This window comes from Pseudorca crassidens, chromosome 15, assembly GCF_039906515.1.
Source record: "Pseudorca crassidens isolate mPseCra1 chromosome 15, mPseCra1.hap1, whole genome shotgun sequence".
Lineage (NCBI taxonomy): Eukaryota > Metazoa > Chordata > Mammalia > Artiodactyla > Delphinidae > Pseudorca > Pseudorca crassidens.
Genome location: NC_090310.1, coordinates 7,700,045 through 7,717,064, shown reverse-complemented (window position 1 = coordinate 7,717,064; position 17,020 = coordinate 7,700,045). Strand labels below are relative to the sequence as shown.

General features: G+C 47.4%; 1 protein-coding gene and 1 long non-coding RNA gene across 8 annotated transcripts in view; one reads left to right on the top strand and one right to left on the bottom strand.

The window, feature by feature from the left end:
- The window catches only part of CUX1 (cut like homeobox 1), a 372,800-nt gene extending 365,105 nt beyond the window's left edge, over positions 1-7,695 (bottom strand). For 2 of the 7 annotated variants that reach the window (XM_067705821.1, XM_067705825.1), the window contains exon 1: positions 7,475-7,695. In XM_067705821.1, coding sequence (XP_067561922.1) covers positions 7,475-7,537 — 63 coding nt within the window. In that variant the 5' untranslated portion in view covers positions 7,538-7,695. Of the gene's footprint in view, positions 1-5,868; positions 6,775-7,474 lie in introns of those variants that run through there. The other 5 variants (XM_067705822.1, XM_067705820.1, XM_067705824.1 and 2 more) reach the window with 4 other exon arrangements.
- Positions 7,696-8,140: 445 nt separating this feature from the next.
- LOC137206333 (uncharacterized) lies at positions 8,141-16,067 on the top strand. Its single transcript, XR_010934620.1, has 3 exons — positions 8,141-8,676; positions 12,924-12,988; positions 15,694-16,067. It is a non-coding gene; the product is annotated as an uncharacterized lncRNA (long non-coding RNA).
- The last annotated feature ends 953 nt before the right edge of the window (positions 16,068-17,020 follow it).

Below are 17,020 nucleotides of genomic sequence, written 5' to 3'. Positions count from 1 at the left end.
AATAAAGGATGCGTTTCACCATTATCTGCCACACCTTTCCGAATGAAGCAAAAACGGTGACAGGAGCAACAGAATGTTCTTATTTTCAGGGTAAGGAGAAAAAAAATCTTTTCCAAACCTAATCAAAAAATTGAATGTACAATCCCCTCCAGCAAGAATTTTATTTTTAATTTTCATTTACATAGTATCTTTCTTCCAAGAATCTCAAAATAATGGAGCTCCACAAATACTTTTAAAAAAACAACAACAACAACAGTTGTCACACGAAGGAGGGGACAGGCTTGGCAGGGCGGGAGCTCAGAGAGGGACAAGAAGTGGCAAGCAGGGTGGCAGCAGGCACTCGGCTGGCAGCACCCAGGCTGAGCGCGGCTCCGAAGCGGCCCTTCCTTTGCCAGCAGCTCACCGGCCTTGCTTCTATTTGCATCTTCCAGCTCTTCAAGACAAGGATTTACCTTTGGTGTCACTTACTAGCTTTACATCAAATTATTTTGATCTAAACAGCAATTTCTCCTCCAAAAATCCAAGGGAAGGTGGCAATAAACCAAAGACCCTTGCAGGTCCAAAATAACAACTGAACCAAGATGCCTAAAATGAGTTCATATTCTTTTGGGTCTTAAAAATATAAAACTATGTTAGAAAATAAAATGTTAACAATTTATTAGGGGAAGAGACCTGGTGATTAAGAAAGACCATCTTGCTTTTTGGGGGAAATTGGAAAGAAGCTTTTGAGCTGGTTGGGTTTTTTGTTTTTTACAGCTGGGTGGACAGGATCTGAACGCCTTACATTTGGCAAAAAGCTGTCAACACCCAAATAAAATTTTAATGACAGTAAGAATGGCATTCTATTTCTCACAATTTCGCAATGTTCACTTAAGAAAGAGCTAATTTGTCAATATGTTTTTCCCTTAACCAAACTCAAGACACCACACAACTATGCATAACTTTTTAAAGAAATGTTAACTCCTTTAACTTATTTGATAAACACAGTCAAAGAGAAAGATGTCTAAGAAAACGGCCGCAGGCTGGTATACCCAGGGTAATGCTAAGAGAGCACAAGCTTCAGAGAGAGTTCTGGTAATTTCTCCCGACATTAACTTCACAAATCACAGTCAAAAGCATCCAGGATTTCAACTGTCAGCTGAGTGAGTCGGCCACAAGCAAGACTGGGTAGGCCCTGCTGTGGCCTCTTGTGTTTTATAAAAGGTGTGGACCACATAGCTGGTGTTCCCAACTTCACAAGTGCCTCAAAGAAGGAAGCAGAATCTAGTCAGTTTCACGTGCACCTCCTACCTATTCTTCCAGTGGCTCTGCAGTGTTGGATAAATTCTTGGAAGGACTGAACACTCCCAACCCCGCTCCTTTCCGGTCACCTGTCCCATGGTGTTCCTGAGAATGGGGCGGGGGGGGGGTGGGGAACCTCTGCGTAGGGATCCCACCAATCATACATTTGAAGAACTTCCCCGGCTGCCCCAGGCCCAGGGCTCTAATAAACACAAAAATTCTGCTGCCTGCCCGGGGCCTCCTGCCTAAGGAAAGGCCTTCAGATTCAAATGAAGAAACTGACAACATTTATTTTGCACACTAACATCATTGTATCAGAATTTAATTACAGCAAGAATGAGAATTATTTTTATTAGAAAGTTGTTTACTTTTCAAAGGAAAGGTTCTTGATGGGGTTTGCAACAAATCAGACGTCTTTCAGGAAGAGCTGTTCGCCTTCAAACTATGTCACATTATATGAACAGGGTAGCGCACAGACTTTTTAAGTCACAGGTACATTATCCCAGGTGCTTAGCCCAGGTGCTTCAAAGCAGCTTCAAGCCATGGTACAAATGAAGGCTATGCCACAGGTACCCCGTCAATCCCAGGTAAGTCCCTGCAGGAACACCTCCTGCCCAGCCAAAGACCGTTCTCCTCTACCAGCGTTCTCAGAGGAGAGCCGAAAAGCAGGACTGATTACAGCTCAGCAAATCCAAGACTGTGAGAACCGACAGCTCGACACAAATCAGCACCTAAACACCAACCGAAACTTGGTTCTTAAACATAAAGCAAAACCAAGGCTATTAGCTGGCTTTGAAAAGTAGAATAGGAAGAATGACTGAGATAATTCAGAGGGCCCCACCGTGAACATTTTACTGAAATATCCTCCTAACCTGGTGTTTGGTTTGGTCTGGTTTGGTTGCTATTTAAGGTTACATCTCTAAATGTACTTAGGGAAAGTAATTTCTTTCTGAATTTGAAATATTTATCAGGGTATAAGAAAAGGTACCCAAATGCTCATGTCAACAAATGCTTATTAAATCAGAAATCACAAATTTCTTTGCTCTATTAGTTATATAATACAGATATTAAATCGCTCGTCTAATTATGCCATTAAAGTTCCCCTTTCACTCCGTGATCCACACATGCACAGTTCTCTTGGGTGTCCAAGCACACACAGGTATCCCGTCCCTAAAACGCCCAGCACAGCTGAACATCAGGTAAACAGCAGTGGGGCACAGGGAGAGGTCACAGAGCCCCATTTCAAACAGCTTCAACAAAATGAATGGCCATAAGTAAGGAGTGTCTCTGTGCTCTGCTATAATAAGATTCAAACACAGGATTCCAAGAATTCCACCTGTTTCCAATTAGATACCAGAACTGCTTGAGTGTTTAAACCACATTCACTTGCTACTTATACAAAACAATTCTTCCGGGTTTTCTGAACATTTTAAGTATGTTAAAATAAGATTAAGGGTCTGGTTTAGACAATCAGAGGCAGGGGAATTTCAGCTGAAACCAAAACTATCTCTCTGCAGCCATAATGCAGAGCTTCAGACAAAACAACAGGATGAAATACACGAATTTCTATCTTTGACAATTACTTGTAAAAATCAGAACTTTCATAGGGAAAGCTACTATATATATATAATGTATGTATAATATGTTAAATAGGTTTTTAAATAATTTCTAAAAATATATGATCCTGTATATTTAATGTTTATAGTAACTTTTAGTCAGCATTTATGTTACAGTCCATCAGATATACCTGTCTTAAATATGTGACACTTACATGAAGCCAAACGTGTGACCTGAAAAAGACGGAAGCACAGGTAGGAATCTGGCTTAGCTCTGCAGGATTTTTCACACGATGAATTTCTCTTTTTAAAAATGTACAACTTTTCCTCTAACAAATTTGTCCTTCCTTCCTTTCACTGAGGATGTTCCTTGTGCTTTTATAAAGGAGCTGAAAGGCACATGGATTTTCTACTTGGAGCCCTGTTTTCTCTCCTAAGACACAGAATATGAGCACAGCCTCAGGAGCAGTTTAGACTGCTGACTGCTCCAGGTAGACTCGGAGTGGAGGGTCTCCAAGCACAGCCTGGTGCTTCTGCACAGGGACATGCCCCCCTCCACACCACCCCCCCCCCCCGGCCCCGCATGAACCCTAGTGGGTTCGTCTGAATTGCATACAACAGGGCAGAGAACTTCTTCAACAGCCACTAAAGGCCTTGGGCTCCATCAGCTCACCAGACAGTATTTTTAATTTTAAGGTTAGCTCAGTGGATTAGGAGAGAGTCATTCCTGAGGGGACTAGCAATCTGTCCGTTTCATGTCACTAACTACTGGCAGGAGATGGGTGAAATTGGGGAAGCAGAAGAGGGCCTCTATGGACCCAACTGCCCAGGAGGTGCTGCGTAACTCAACCCCTTCACTGACTTACACCTTTAAAAAAAAAAAAAAAAAAGGCAAAACAAAACCCAAAAAAAAAACCCTACACATAGTTTTGTATAAAAGAAAAAGAAAAAAAAAACTTTAATCAACTGATAATGACCCCCTTCCCACACTCAATCTCAAAGACAATGATATTAAGAGAACCAAGAAAACAAAAACAGCAGTTGTGTGGAACCCCTCCATTTGTTTACTCATTATTTTATAAAGGGTCCTAGATGAGATACATATTTTAATCAAAATAATATACTTCCTAGAGGGAAGAGTTCTGGAGGGCTGGTAACATACACACTTCCTTAACAGGAGAAAACAAAATAAAAGCAACCAGAAAATGGACTTGCAGCAAAAATGAAATTGTTTTCTTATTTTGAAAAAGAGGAAAACATTTAAAGGTTACTTTTGCAGAGGTTCCTTAAAGGGAAAGGCTAGTCACCACGGAGGAATAACGAACGCCCTAGCCAGGCACTGGCAAAAAGCTACCCTAACATAGAGTTACATGAGCTCATTTTAGAAAGTGTCCTCTTTCCAAACGTGTATTTAAAAGACAAATTTATACAATAGTGGTTTTCTTATTAAAAAAAAAAAAAAATCCTGGTTTTTACAAGTCTGGGATAGGATAAAAACTTGTCCAACTAGTCTTAACAAGGCCAGATCACTGAAATTCCCATACCAACAAGACTTTGGGACTAAAAAGGAAACAAAATAGAGCTCAGTCTTCAGAAACTCTCTTCCTGGGCACTCACTGCACAGCCCAAGGCAGCTTCAAGTCAGACCGAGCAGAGGGCCCGGAACTCTGCCCCGGCTCCCCGCATTGTGGCCAGGGGCTCCCCGCATTGTGGCCAGGGGCACAATTGCCTCAACTCACCTGGACCCTCCGAGACCCAGCCTCTTTACCACAACCCTCGCTGGGCTCTGCAGGCAACCCGATCTCGGTGTAAGGGGCTCTGGAAAGATGAGAAGAGTCTGAAACTAATGAATTCTCTCTTCTCAAACTGCAGTCCCACTGGCTCACTTACTGTCTGAGAATAGAGGTGACGCTAAACTAGATATCATTTCAAAAGGCCTCTTCAGGGCCCAGAGAAAGAACTAGTTTAGCCTTCTCCTGGAACTTGGGCGTTCCACAGGCAACTGAAGGTTTTCAAACAGGCGACGAAGCGGCAATAGGAAATCATCGAAGGCCAAGTCCTTATCTATCACCAAAAGCCAATGGCTGCTCAGTAAAAAAACGATGCTCAAAGAATAAGATTCAAGATGAACATCTGAAAGTGCATTCACATGAACTGATAGGGAAACTTTTCAGTAAAGTTACAGTTAACCATGCTACCCTGAAGAACTAGCTAATCACCAAGGTGGGGGGGAACGGGGTCAACGAGTTCATATGATAACTCCCTAGAAACTAAATCCACCTCCCAGGCAGTTTTGCCAGGATGCTTCAAGAAGAAACCGCATTGGTGTTAAGCTAGAATGTCACGTTTAGGAAGACAAGAAAAAAAAAATATTAAGGTTTGTCTCCTAAAACTCCACAACGGGTTTTACAGTAAGCTCAGGAATTAAATTATGGTAAAAGGGAGCTATTTTTACTAAAACAGGGTAGACCAATTTATCAAAAATGCCATTCAGCTGTGTTCATTACATTCAGGAATCAAATTTACACAATAGACACTTTGGAGTAATCTATTTTAGTCAATAAACACGAACTCCTTTAAGTTTTAATCTTATCGGAAATACATATTTCACATAGTCTTCTTGCTAGTTAAGTGAGAAATCTGAAGAAATTTCATAACGACTATGAGTCTGCTTTACCGCTCTTACGTAGGCAGAGCAGAAAACAAGCACACACAATTAAAGTTGTCATACTCCGTTTATATACATTTTAATCCAATCCGCTTCACTTCATACAAGCCCGCATCTGGAGTTCATTTGCTTTCCTCCTAAAAGTACTGTAGGTCACTATCACCAGTCCTCCGGGTTAGGAAAGTTAGGCCAAGTTTACCTTCAAGCACACCTTTGAGTTGGGAGCAACAGCCGTCCCCCCGGGACGCCGAGGGCCCACACCCCCGCCCCGGAGCGCCAGGCCGCCCAGGGTCTCTAAGACGCAGACACCCCCCCAACACCACCGCCAGCGCTCGCGGAGTTTCTGGCCCACACGCCGCTCACCTTCAACTTGACTCCGGCTACGCACAACATCCACCTGGCAGAGTCCCGGGGCCGTCCCGGCGCCGCGAGCGCGGAGCTGGCAGGTCCCGGGCGGACCCCGAGGGCGCGCCGCTCCCCTGGGTGGGGGTTGGCAGGCAGGAACGCGCCCCCTGGGCACGCCTGCGGCTCGGGCGCCGGATGTGGAGCCCCAGCACGATGCCCCCTCGGCGCCCGGGGCTCGGCGCGTGGTCCACGGCCCGGTATACCACAGTCCAGCGAGGCCCCGGGGGCTTTGGTTTCGAGAACCCGATCGGAGTAGGCATTTCGAAGCGGACCCGCCGCGCGGTCCATTGCCCCCCGCGGGCCCTGCTGGGAGGACAGGGCCTCGGAGGAGAGGATCAGAGAGAAGCGGGGGGGGGTGGGATATTTACTGGGGTCCGCGGGAGCCCCTGGGCGCGGGGAGAGGACCGCCCGGACAGGCGCCGGGGAGCAAGCGCCCCCGGCCCGGACAGACCGCGCAACCGGGCGCAGAGCCGGGCCTGCGTTCGGGGAAAGTTGCAGCCCTCCTCCGGCGCCCGTACCCGCGCCCCCGGGACACCCGCGCCCCCGGGACACCCGACACCCGGGCTCCGCGTGCGCGGCGCCCGCCGCCCCCAGCAAGTTTCCCCAAGCGCCCCTACCGGGGTTCCCGGCCGCGGAGGGGCCGGCTCCGCGCCGCTCCTGCAGGCACACAAAAGAGCGGGGCGGCTGCGGGGTCTGCGGGTGGCCCCCGGGCACCCGCCCGGACGTAAACAAACCCCGGGGTCCGCGCTGGGCGCCCCACGCCTGGCGGGGGAGCGGCGGCGCGGTCCCCGCCCGCTGACAGCCGGGGGCCGCGGCTGGGGGCCGCGGCCGGGGCCCGGGCCGGCCGGGTAGCGCGGACGCCCGCCCGGCCACCCGCCCGCCTGGCCGGAGCCCGGCCGCGCCGCCGCCGCCGCCGCCGCCGGTGGCCGCTCTGACCCTCCCCCGAGCCGGCGGCACCACAGCGCCACCAGCCCCAGCTCCGCCGCGCCGGCGGCAGTGGCGGCGGCTGCTCCTCCTGGAGAGGCAGGCGCTTCACCCCCACAGCAACTCCCCACAAACTTTCCCCGGGAATACGGCGGGCAGGGGGCGCGGGGCGCGCGGCCGGGCGCCGCCGCCGGGCCGCAGCCCCCTCCCGGCGCAGCGCCCGCCGCCGCCGCCCGCCGCCCGCTCCCCGCTCGCGCGCGCACCCCGCGGACCGCCGGGGCCGCCCCCTCCCCGGTCCCGCGGCGGCGGCGGCGGCGGTGGCGGCGGCGGCGCAGGGCCGGGGGGGCGCCCGGGGTGGGGGCCGACACCGGGGGCAGCGGTGGCGGCGGCGGCTCCCGGCGCCATCTTGGGCTGATCGATGAATTGAACAAAGAGGATCAATTTCTGATCAAGCGAGTTATCAATGGGGGCCGGGGAGCGAGAGGGACTTATCCCCGACTCGGCCCCGCTTTCCCCGGCACCCCCCTCCTCCCCTCCGCCGCGGCCCCCCGGCGGCCGGGCAGCCCGGAGCCCCGGGGGAGGCCGCGACCGCCCGCAGCCCCCACCCCCGGGCGAGAGGCCGAGCGAGGAGAAGCCTGACCTGCAGCTGCTGTAAATCAAAGCGCTTCCAATATTGAAACATCGATCCCACATTGGCCGCCATCTTGAGACATATTGAGACGGAGTGAGAGGCTGATAGAGAGGGGGCTGGAGTTCAGGAGCCGCCAGGAGGCAGCAGGCGGGCGGCGCCAAAACCCGGCCTGGAGCCGGCCGCCGCCGCCGCCACGGAGGACGCGGACTCCTCCTCACGGCGCCGCCGCAGCCATGGCGAGCCCGAGCCGGAGCCGGAGTCGGAGCCCGAGGGCGCGGCGGCGGCCGCCGGGCCTCGCGTGCGCGGCCCCTGCCCCCTTCCCCCGCGCCCGCCGCCAGGCCCGCGACCCCCGCCCCTCCCGAGCCCCCGGCCCCTGCGGGCGGCGGCCGCCTCCCCGGCCCCGAGGGGGCGCTGGCGGGCGACGGGAGGGGCGCCCCGGGCCCCCGCAGGAGGCCCCGGGCCCGGCTCACCTGGGGCGGTTTTCGGGCGCCGGGGGTCGCCGTCTCGGGCGGCGACGCAGCGCAGCCCCTTCTGGGCCCTCTGTTGGGAGCGGGCGGCCGTTTGGGAAGGGCACCGGCCCCGCGCCGCTTTCACTCGCCCTCCGGCAGGGCGCCGAGCGCGCGGAGCCGCCGCGACCACCTGCCCGAGCCCCGACCCCGCGTGGACCCGGCCCACGGCTGCGGCGCTGGTGTGAGGCGCTCTGGCGGTCGGCTGCCGCACACCCTCTCCCTGCGACCCAGCCGGATTCAGAGACCGAGCCAGACACGAACGGCGTTTCATGTTGGGGGCACTGGAGCCGGGGGAAAGCAGCCCTGACCCCCGTGTCGCTGCACACGTTAATGTCCCGCACAGTGGCCGCGCGGTCCCCGCGCCGCACCGCGCCCCTGGTGGCCGGGGGTCCCGATGGCCCCTGTCCGCCGGAGCTGCGCCAGCTTAGGCCACGACAGGAAAAGTCTTGGAGCCCAGTTCTGTATCCCCCCGCACCGCTTAAGCGGAACAGCCTTAGAAACTTCCTGTAGTTCAGACACATCGGTTTGGGTGCAAAAACTTGGAAAGTGTGGGTACGCTCATAACAAAAAGCATGGTCCCTAGTTTACAGGAATGCTAAAATATAAACCCCAAAGTCAATTCTCTTTTGATTTCTTTCTTCGAAGAAACCTGGCAAGAAGTACGCGTTTTATGGTCGTCATCTTTAATTGATTATAACACACGTGAGTTTGAGTTTCCAGTAGGAATACTGTACTTTTACTCTCCCGCCCTTCTTTTAACGTGTAATTAGTTAAAACAAATACCCACATTCCTCAATCTCGAAAATTATATGTAAATAAAATCTGTAAGGAACACAAAACATGTAAGTGGGATATAATTGCATTTCAACTGAGTTCGAGGGTTTAGCGTTGATCGTTGGAGTGAACTCAACATTTTTGAATGAAGGGACTGGAAGTGAAAGTCCACGAGATTTGGAGAACACACTTGCCCCCAGGTCTGCCACTGGCGACCAGGAGCCTCAGTTTCGACAACGCGCGACTCCCGAGGTCTTTAGGGGGGTTCCCTGGGCGTCCCGGCGGCAGCTTTGAGCCGCAGCAAGGGCAGGAAGCAGGTGGGTGGGAGCGGGCGGGCGCCGGGAGCCTTGGCCCCAGATGCAGTGACGCCGCGCCAAGCAGGGCACTCCCGACCTCGGGACGCCTAGGGCCGGCTCGGCGTGGGGCGCCCGAGCCCGCGCGCGCAGGCGGCTAGCGACCGCGTTGCAGCTCCGACCGCGCCGCCCGGTAGAGGGCAGCGGCGCCCCGACACTCGCGTCCTCTGGTCCCAGCGCACGTGCCCACCCGCGCGCCCCGCGCTTGGCCACGCCCTGTCCCAAAGCCAGGCCCCTAGCGGGAAACAGCAGTGCCACCTCTAGCGATTCCCGTCCCGACGAAATGCCACATGTAAAGATTCCTCCCGCTCCCACACTTGAGGGTACGTCTGCCTTCCCCTCCTATTTGTGCAGTGGCAGGCAGGTGAGACCTCGGAATTGCCCGAAAGGTACCTAGACAAATAAAATGTGCAAGGGCTTAAAAAAAAAAAAAAACCGTCCCGTGGGGAAGGCTCAAGGAAGGATCAGGGAAATGGTTTGGATTTGGTGCAGATGTTCTCAATCTAATTATCGTGTCGATCCCCAGGGTTTGAACCAAAAAAAAAGTGAAATATATATGACCTGTGTAATACTCCAGAAATACATCTGGTTGGAATTCAGGATTCTGAATCCACGGCAATATTTCAGAAATAAATTTGAATGAGTATTAAATACCCTTGTTACATTTCAGGTTATACTTACGTTATTTACATGCTAACTGGACTTAGTCGAAAAAGCACTACGTTGAATGGCCCAAATGTTAACCTCTATTTAAATAAAGTTTAGATTTCTTCTACCAAAGTTTTGAGATATACAAGGCTAATTGCTCTCTACAGGGGGGAAAGGGTTTAGAATAACTTTACCAGCACCACAAAATGTTACCATTTTAAAGGAAAAGCACTTCAGATAAATCACTGATCAAAAATTCCCTTAGCTGCCTGAAAGAATCAGCAGAGACCTAAAAAAACTTGTTAAAGTACATTATCTTTTTCTTGAGTATAGACATAGAATAAGAACAAATTATATCTATTTCAAAAGGCTATTTTCTTTCTTTCTTTCTTTTTCTTTCTTTCTTTTTATACTGACTTTCAGCCTCCCCTTGGTAGATCAGGAGGACCTGCTGACATCCAAATATAGTGGATCTATACAAGCTGTGTACTGTATAAAATATTCAGAAAATGGAAAGATTTTAGGACCTAGATCTCTATTAGCGTCTACAAAGACAATGGAATAATGGCTATAAGAACCCAGAGTGAAGTGTGAGACAGAGGCAGGTTAGTAAGATAACTGGCCCAGGAAATGAGAAGTGTCTTGACTTGAAAACAATATTACTTAGAATGAAGCACAAGAAAAACAACCCGGAGACACTGATGTTCTGGCTCTCCCTTTAGGGAAAGAAAGCTCACAGTTCCCAAGTATATGACTAATTCACCATCCCAATCTTTCAAAAATCAAGCCCCAAGTAATCAGATGGGAAGACTGACCAAAATGATGTTTGTTCCTGAACCCTTTAAATAATTACAGTTTCGCACCAGATCAGACAAATAAATATGCATCCAGAATGCCTAAATTTCTTTTCTGACCCATTTTATTTTGCCTATAATGGGGATGTGATAATACTAATGAATGTAACTTACAGAACACTGTAAAGCACTTTCAGAAGTTCACACTTTCCTGCCCTCCCGGCGTTGGTGGACCCTCCTGTCTCCCAACAGCTACATATAGTTGATTAAATCAATTAAGGTGAAAATTGGCAAATTCTCTAAAATGCCATATGGGTTGATTATTACTAAATTGGTCCTCCTTTGATAGCCCCAAGAAAGGAAAATATATTACCCTGTTTCCTAAAGATTCTAATTTAGTAATCGTTCTGATATAGTTAACCTAATTCCTTGAAGGAATTAACCATCAAGAATTTCTTCCAAACTGAAAAATGTCTTACAATTAGGGCATTATAAAAAAAGCCATCCTCTTTATCCCTCACAAAAGAGTCTCTATGTTCTAAGATCTTATTTATAATGAACTCATAAAATTAAGTTTCACTTAGAAACTTTATCTCCAGAAAAAGTTGGAGAATAGAGTTTTTAAGCCAATGCCAAGAATAATGAAAAAATTCAGAAATCTTCTGTCCTATGTGATATGCTTAAAAAGAAAACTCAAAAGAGATTCAGCTCTAAAACCTTAATTCACTTTCTGAATATTTTTGCATCCAAATTAGAACTGGTTTTGAATTGTTTCCAACAAGAAATACGTCAGATAACCAGAGACAATATATAATGCTAAATGTTTCCTTCATAACTTATTCACAGATAAACATAAAGACATGGCTACTTTTTGATGCACGGTAAAAAAATTATTCATACTCCTAATGAGTCATACAAGAGTCTCAGTTTTACAAATATAGAAGCTGAAAATTTATATCTTGGTATTCATTCAAGTTGACTGAATTTGAAAATGTTTTAAATTTAGGAATATCTAAGGCCAGACAGAAGTATTGAGACACTTTAAATTTGAAAAGGCCTTTTCCTTAAATCAAAAGATGATGAACAACAGAGGGAAATTACAGTGTCTTCCTTTTGTCTTTGGCGATGGCCTTCCAGAACAATTTGGCATGGACTATTGGAATAAATGAAAGGAAGATTCCAGATTCTTTTTTTTTCTGAAGCTCGAGAAAAACCAAACAACTTTTTTTTTGTTTTTTAAATAATACTTTATGCTAATTATTTCTGAGTACACGATTCCCTGTACTATGTAAATACCCACCAAATAAAAGTACACATTTTGCTACATGTAATTACATGCAGAATACATAATTCATCTCTATATGCCAAATGTATGTGTAGTTGTATAATCGTACCAAGAACCTGCCAAACTTGTAAGAACAAACTATAATGATTTCTAAACAATTAGACTCTCCTATTCACCAACCCCCTCAGCCTCTCTCTGGTGACAGCGTCGCTCAGTTCCAAGACCCTTTTTGGAATCTTCAAAGACTTAATTTCTGGCCCACCATTTAAGTCTGCTTTCCACTTCTGGACAGCATATGTCAGTGCCACTAGCTCTAGGTGTCTTTCCACACCTCTAACGATTACGTTCTGTTCTCTGCGTGTCTTAAACAAAAAAGCTCGCAGTTGGATCTTTCAGACAGAGCTCCGTCTTACGCTTGGAAAATACATCTAGCTTAATGGACTCAAGGGCTCACTACCTTGGGACTTCCAAACCCCTAACAGGGACCCAGGGCTTCTCATCACCCCACAAGCGCCCATACCCCATCTCACCGGCCACACAGCCCCCTGCCCCAGTCTCTTTGTTACCAAACTTATATTCTAATATAAACTTTCTCGAAATTTAGAGTTTATTAGAATATCACATCTCATTTTCCCCTTTTTACTTCTTCCTCCTCATGAGAGGCCCACATACGTGTCATATTACATATTTCCTGTATGCTATTGAAATACATACCATCCTATATGACTCTCACTGATGACATTGCTGAACCACTAGGAATTAAGAGTGTACATCATCATAGCATGAAAGGCTTGAAGTATGTAAAGGACTATATAAATATTATTATTATCTTGTTTAATGCAAGTTCAAGTTCTGTGCTAAGACCATATATTAGTTCCTTTTCTTTCCTCCTGGGAGATATGACCCCTATGCATTCTATTTATATTGACCTTTCATTATTAATATTGTTCTTATGATATCAGTTTGCCATCCAATATTTTAAACACACAACTATGTCCCTGGTGCCAGGACATATAGGGCAGGGACACCACAGTTTTGTTTTTTTTTAATTGTATTCATGACATGAAGCAAAATATTGTTCTGTTTCTCCCCAAGATCCTTGATGACACATCTCTGCAGTTGTACAGTTGGAGTTGAATGAAGACTTGTTTTCACGAAATGTAATTAGATTTTCTTTTGTCATAAGCACTGTCAGACTGTATATTATATTTTTCCTGGGTAAGTGTGGTTTGTAAGATTTTGAAATCTTGTTCCTATGGAAAAGAGGGAAGCTGATCTATCTAGCGGGGAGTACAAAACTTTTTTCATTCCCTCAAGCTTCATTCACAGTAAATATTTGATCTAGTGTCAGCTTTGAGAATCTGTATTAGGATATCTTTAGAGGTTTAAGTAGCTAGCAGAATCTCCTAGGATGTCAAAATTTTGTTTGTGTGTGAGATAGAAGGGAGAAGCCAGGAAAGTGGGCCTCTAATCTAGCAATAATTTTTTCTTATTAAAATGCTCTCTCACTCACACACACACACACACACACACACACACACACACAATCTGGAAAGCATATATGTTAAAGAAAAGAATAAAATGCAAATACTTTCATCCCAGAAGTATTTCTGGTAACAAAACAAACAAACCAAAAACAACGAAATGGGACAACATAAAAGTCCAACAGTACCGAAATGATTAAATAAATGACGAAAGTGTGTAGCCATTAAAAATTATGTTTAGTAAAATACATAGCGACATGGAGAAATGTTTAGTACTTAAGAGGAAAACAGGATATATGGTGAGCTCAGTCACAAAGAATAACGTGTTCCACAGACACGTAGGATACCAAAAGAACAGTAGGTGTCTCTGGACAATGAATTTATGGGTAAGTGTTATCTTCTTTAATATTTCTGTATTTTATATAATTTCTACATGAGCATAGGCTACTTTTATAATGCAGGAAAAGAGCAAATATTATTTAAAGTAAGGTTGGTGAAAAGCTTGGTGTGTCGTGTCTTTCAACAGTAATTTAACTCTAACCTAGAAGGGATAGCATGATCTAGTGATTACGTAGACAATTGAAAACAAAGAAAAAAATCATGTCCTAATTTTGCCACTGAGCCACTGTTTGATTTTGCCTCGGGTTTCCTGCCTGTGAAATGGGAATCATTAATATTTCCTTGTAAAATGCTTTTGAGTTCTCTAAGGAAAGATCCTATAAAGGTGCGAAGTGTTATTCTATTAATGCTAATTGAAGTCCACAATTTTGGATGATGAGCCGTGGTAATGCCAAGTGACCTGAAGTTCCTGCAAATGACCCATTCCCACTGAGCTCCCATTCCCAATTCACCAAGTCAAAAAAGACTCTTGCTCTATCTGTCCAGGCAGCATCTAAACGGCAGAGCTAAGGTGAAGCGGTTTTACTGACGCATATAACCACAGGGTCGGACGTGGGCTGAAATTCTGGTGAAAAGCGCTTTGACCTTGAGCACGATGTCTAACCTTGCGAAGTCTGTTTCCACAGCAGGAAAGACAAAAGGTGTTTGAGAGAAACTGAAGTCAGATATGAGGCCAGATGCCAAAAAGACAAAGGTGTTTGAGAGAAATTGAAGTCAGATATGAGGCCACATGCCAAACTGGCTGTGCAGGATTCTGTGTTCTTTAAAAAGGTTTGGGGGTTGGGGAGCAGATAAGGATGTAACCAGGAATGCTGGGATGTCCACTGTCCAATCACCAATCACTATCTGTTGAGCAAAGCACTCTGTCAGACACTACAAAGAAACACAGAAACAGTGGAAAAGGTCTCTGCCCTTAGAAGCTTACAGTTTTGGGGGGAATAGAGCAATAACGTGTGGGTGGGGTGAGGAACAATGATTCAACTTAAGCAGAAGACAAACAATATCCAGGAAAGGAACTGATAAAAGGCTGATACATGCCATAGCATGAGCTTGGATGTGAGCAATGAACTGAGATTCATTCTCAGGTTAGATGAGCGAAAGATTTTGGAAATGATGGGGTGCTGGACAGGGCAGGATGTAAGAGCTGGAAAGAAGGATGGAGGGTATTTGGGGTCAGGAAAAGCAGGCACAATGCAGCACAGACTAAACTCATACAAAGAAGGGAAATGGTGCGTGGGCTGTTCAGCTGGGAGCTCAGGAGGTGGAGAGCAGGCTGGGATCTTAAAGGCTGGCCAAATGGGAAGATGCTGGTGGTATCTTGGAAGAGGCAAGTGGGAGTCCTCCACTGTGGATGACGAGCTGTGGTGATGCCAAGTGACGTGCAGTTGCTGCGAATGACCCATTCCTACTGAGCTCCCATTTCCAACTCACCACGTCAAAAAAGACCCTTGTCCTATCAGTCGAGCCAGCATCTCAACAGCAGAGCTAAGGAGAAGCAGTTTGCATTGAAGCACATAACCACAGGGTCAGACATGGACTGAAATTCTGGTGAAAAGCGCTTTGACTTTGAGCATGATGTCTAACCTTGCGTAGTCTCAGTTTCCACAGCAGAAGCGCATGCTTCATTACGTGCAGGAGACTTCAACAAGAAAATCCACAGAAAATGCTTTGAGCTCTACCTGCATACACTAAGCGCCCAATAAAAGTCAGCTGTTATTATTTAATCTCATTCAACTGCATTATATCCACCTACCCTAACTTTGTTTCTCTGCACTCCCGCTTATATCTTAATACCATTTTACAGAAGAGCAAACTGAGGTTCAGAGCACCAAAAAGTTGTTTGATGGAGAGGTTGAATTTCTCAGTCAGGCTTCCAAGCACCTGTTCAATTTTCTGATCACCTCTTAATGTCATGATCTCAGCTGCACCCTCCCAAATGCCTTTCTGAAGCAACTGATGTGTTTATTTATTTATTCCTCCAGCAAATATTTACTGAGGGCCTACTGTGTGCCGGGTCTGGAGCCTGAGGGAGTTCCCTACTCCTTCTCCGTTGGACAGCTGAGCACCGCGAGAAGAAATCTCAGAGTGAGAGGGGAACTCTCCTCATGGCCTTCCCATCCTGTGCCATGTCATTGCTGGTTATTAAACCCCTTTCACTTTCCTGACTTACATTCTTCATGCCACAGCGCACTGTAATCCTTCAGCCTTCTTTGTTTTGGCAATGTAAGCCCTCATTACCAGAATAAAATCTTTCATAGGTCTGACTTGGGGAGGGCTATCCTAATATTCTGCTTCCAGGCCTGTTTACCTGGGATCTTTCATTTCAGAAATCAGGGCTGAGACCACAACCACCAACAGAGAAGCCAAGTTTCCTGCTTTCCCAAATGCAACGTGAAATAAAGTCAATTCAAATCTGCAGTTGCTCCTGAAGTCTGTATCAGGCTGGTATGGTGTGTGTGTGTGTGTGTGTGTGTGTGTGTGTGTGTGTGTGTACACGGGCATGTGCACTAGGGGAGCAGGTGGGATGGCAAGGTGGCGGGGCGGGGGGTGTACATAAAGCCACATGAAATGCAGTAGCTCCTGCCCTGGTGAGAGTCTAAAATCTGGCTGAAAAGACTTTAAAAACATGTAACTGGTTCCATCTTACAGGTTATTTGATGGGATAAGAAAATAATATCTGATGGAGGTAAAGGCCCTGAAAACCCAAACACACGCAGGTGCGTTGCCATAGCTCATAGATACGGCTCCTGAGACACCTAGATCCGAGGCACCCAGCCCCGTTCTGCCTTAGCCATGCACCTCCCTTGGACATCTTTCCCCTCTGGGGACTTCTCAGGTCTGACCTCCCCCAAATAAAACATATTTATGGAAACTCTTGGAAGGGGGCTGGGGATAGAGCCAATGCAGGACATCCTATTATCTGCTGATGTCCTGAGGGTGGAAAGGCCAGATTGAAAGGCACATGCCTGGAAGAGTTATCTCTACTTGTAAAACCACCTGATAACAATAATTATTATCCATCCAGCATCTGCCCTCTGTCCTGCGCTTTACACACCTTTATCTCTGATCCTCGAAGCAGGTTTGCAAGGCAGGAAGCCTTATTCCCCTTTTACATATAAGAAGACTGAGGCTCGGAGAGATGAAGAGACTTCTCCAATGTGACCTGCTCACTGATGAGTCAAATCTGGGCTTTCTGCACCGCCATAGGCTTACCTGCAGCTGCTCCGTCACACCTGAGCCCCAACCTGGTCAGAGCTTACCTGGGTCGTCGGACAGGTCGCCTCTCTTTCACGCCTTCAGGAAGTCCAG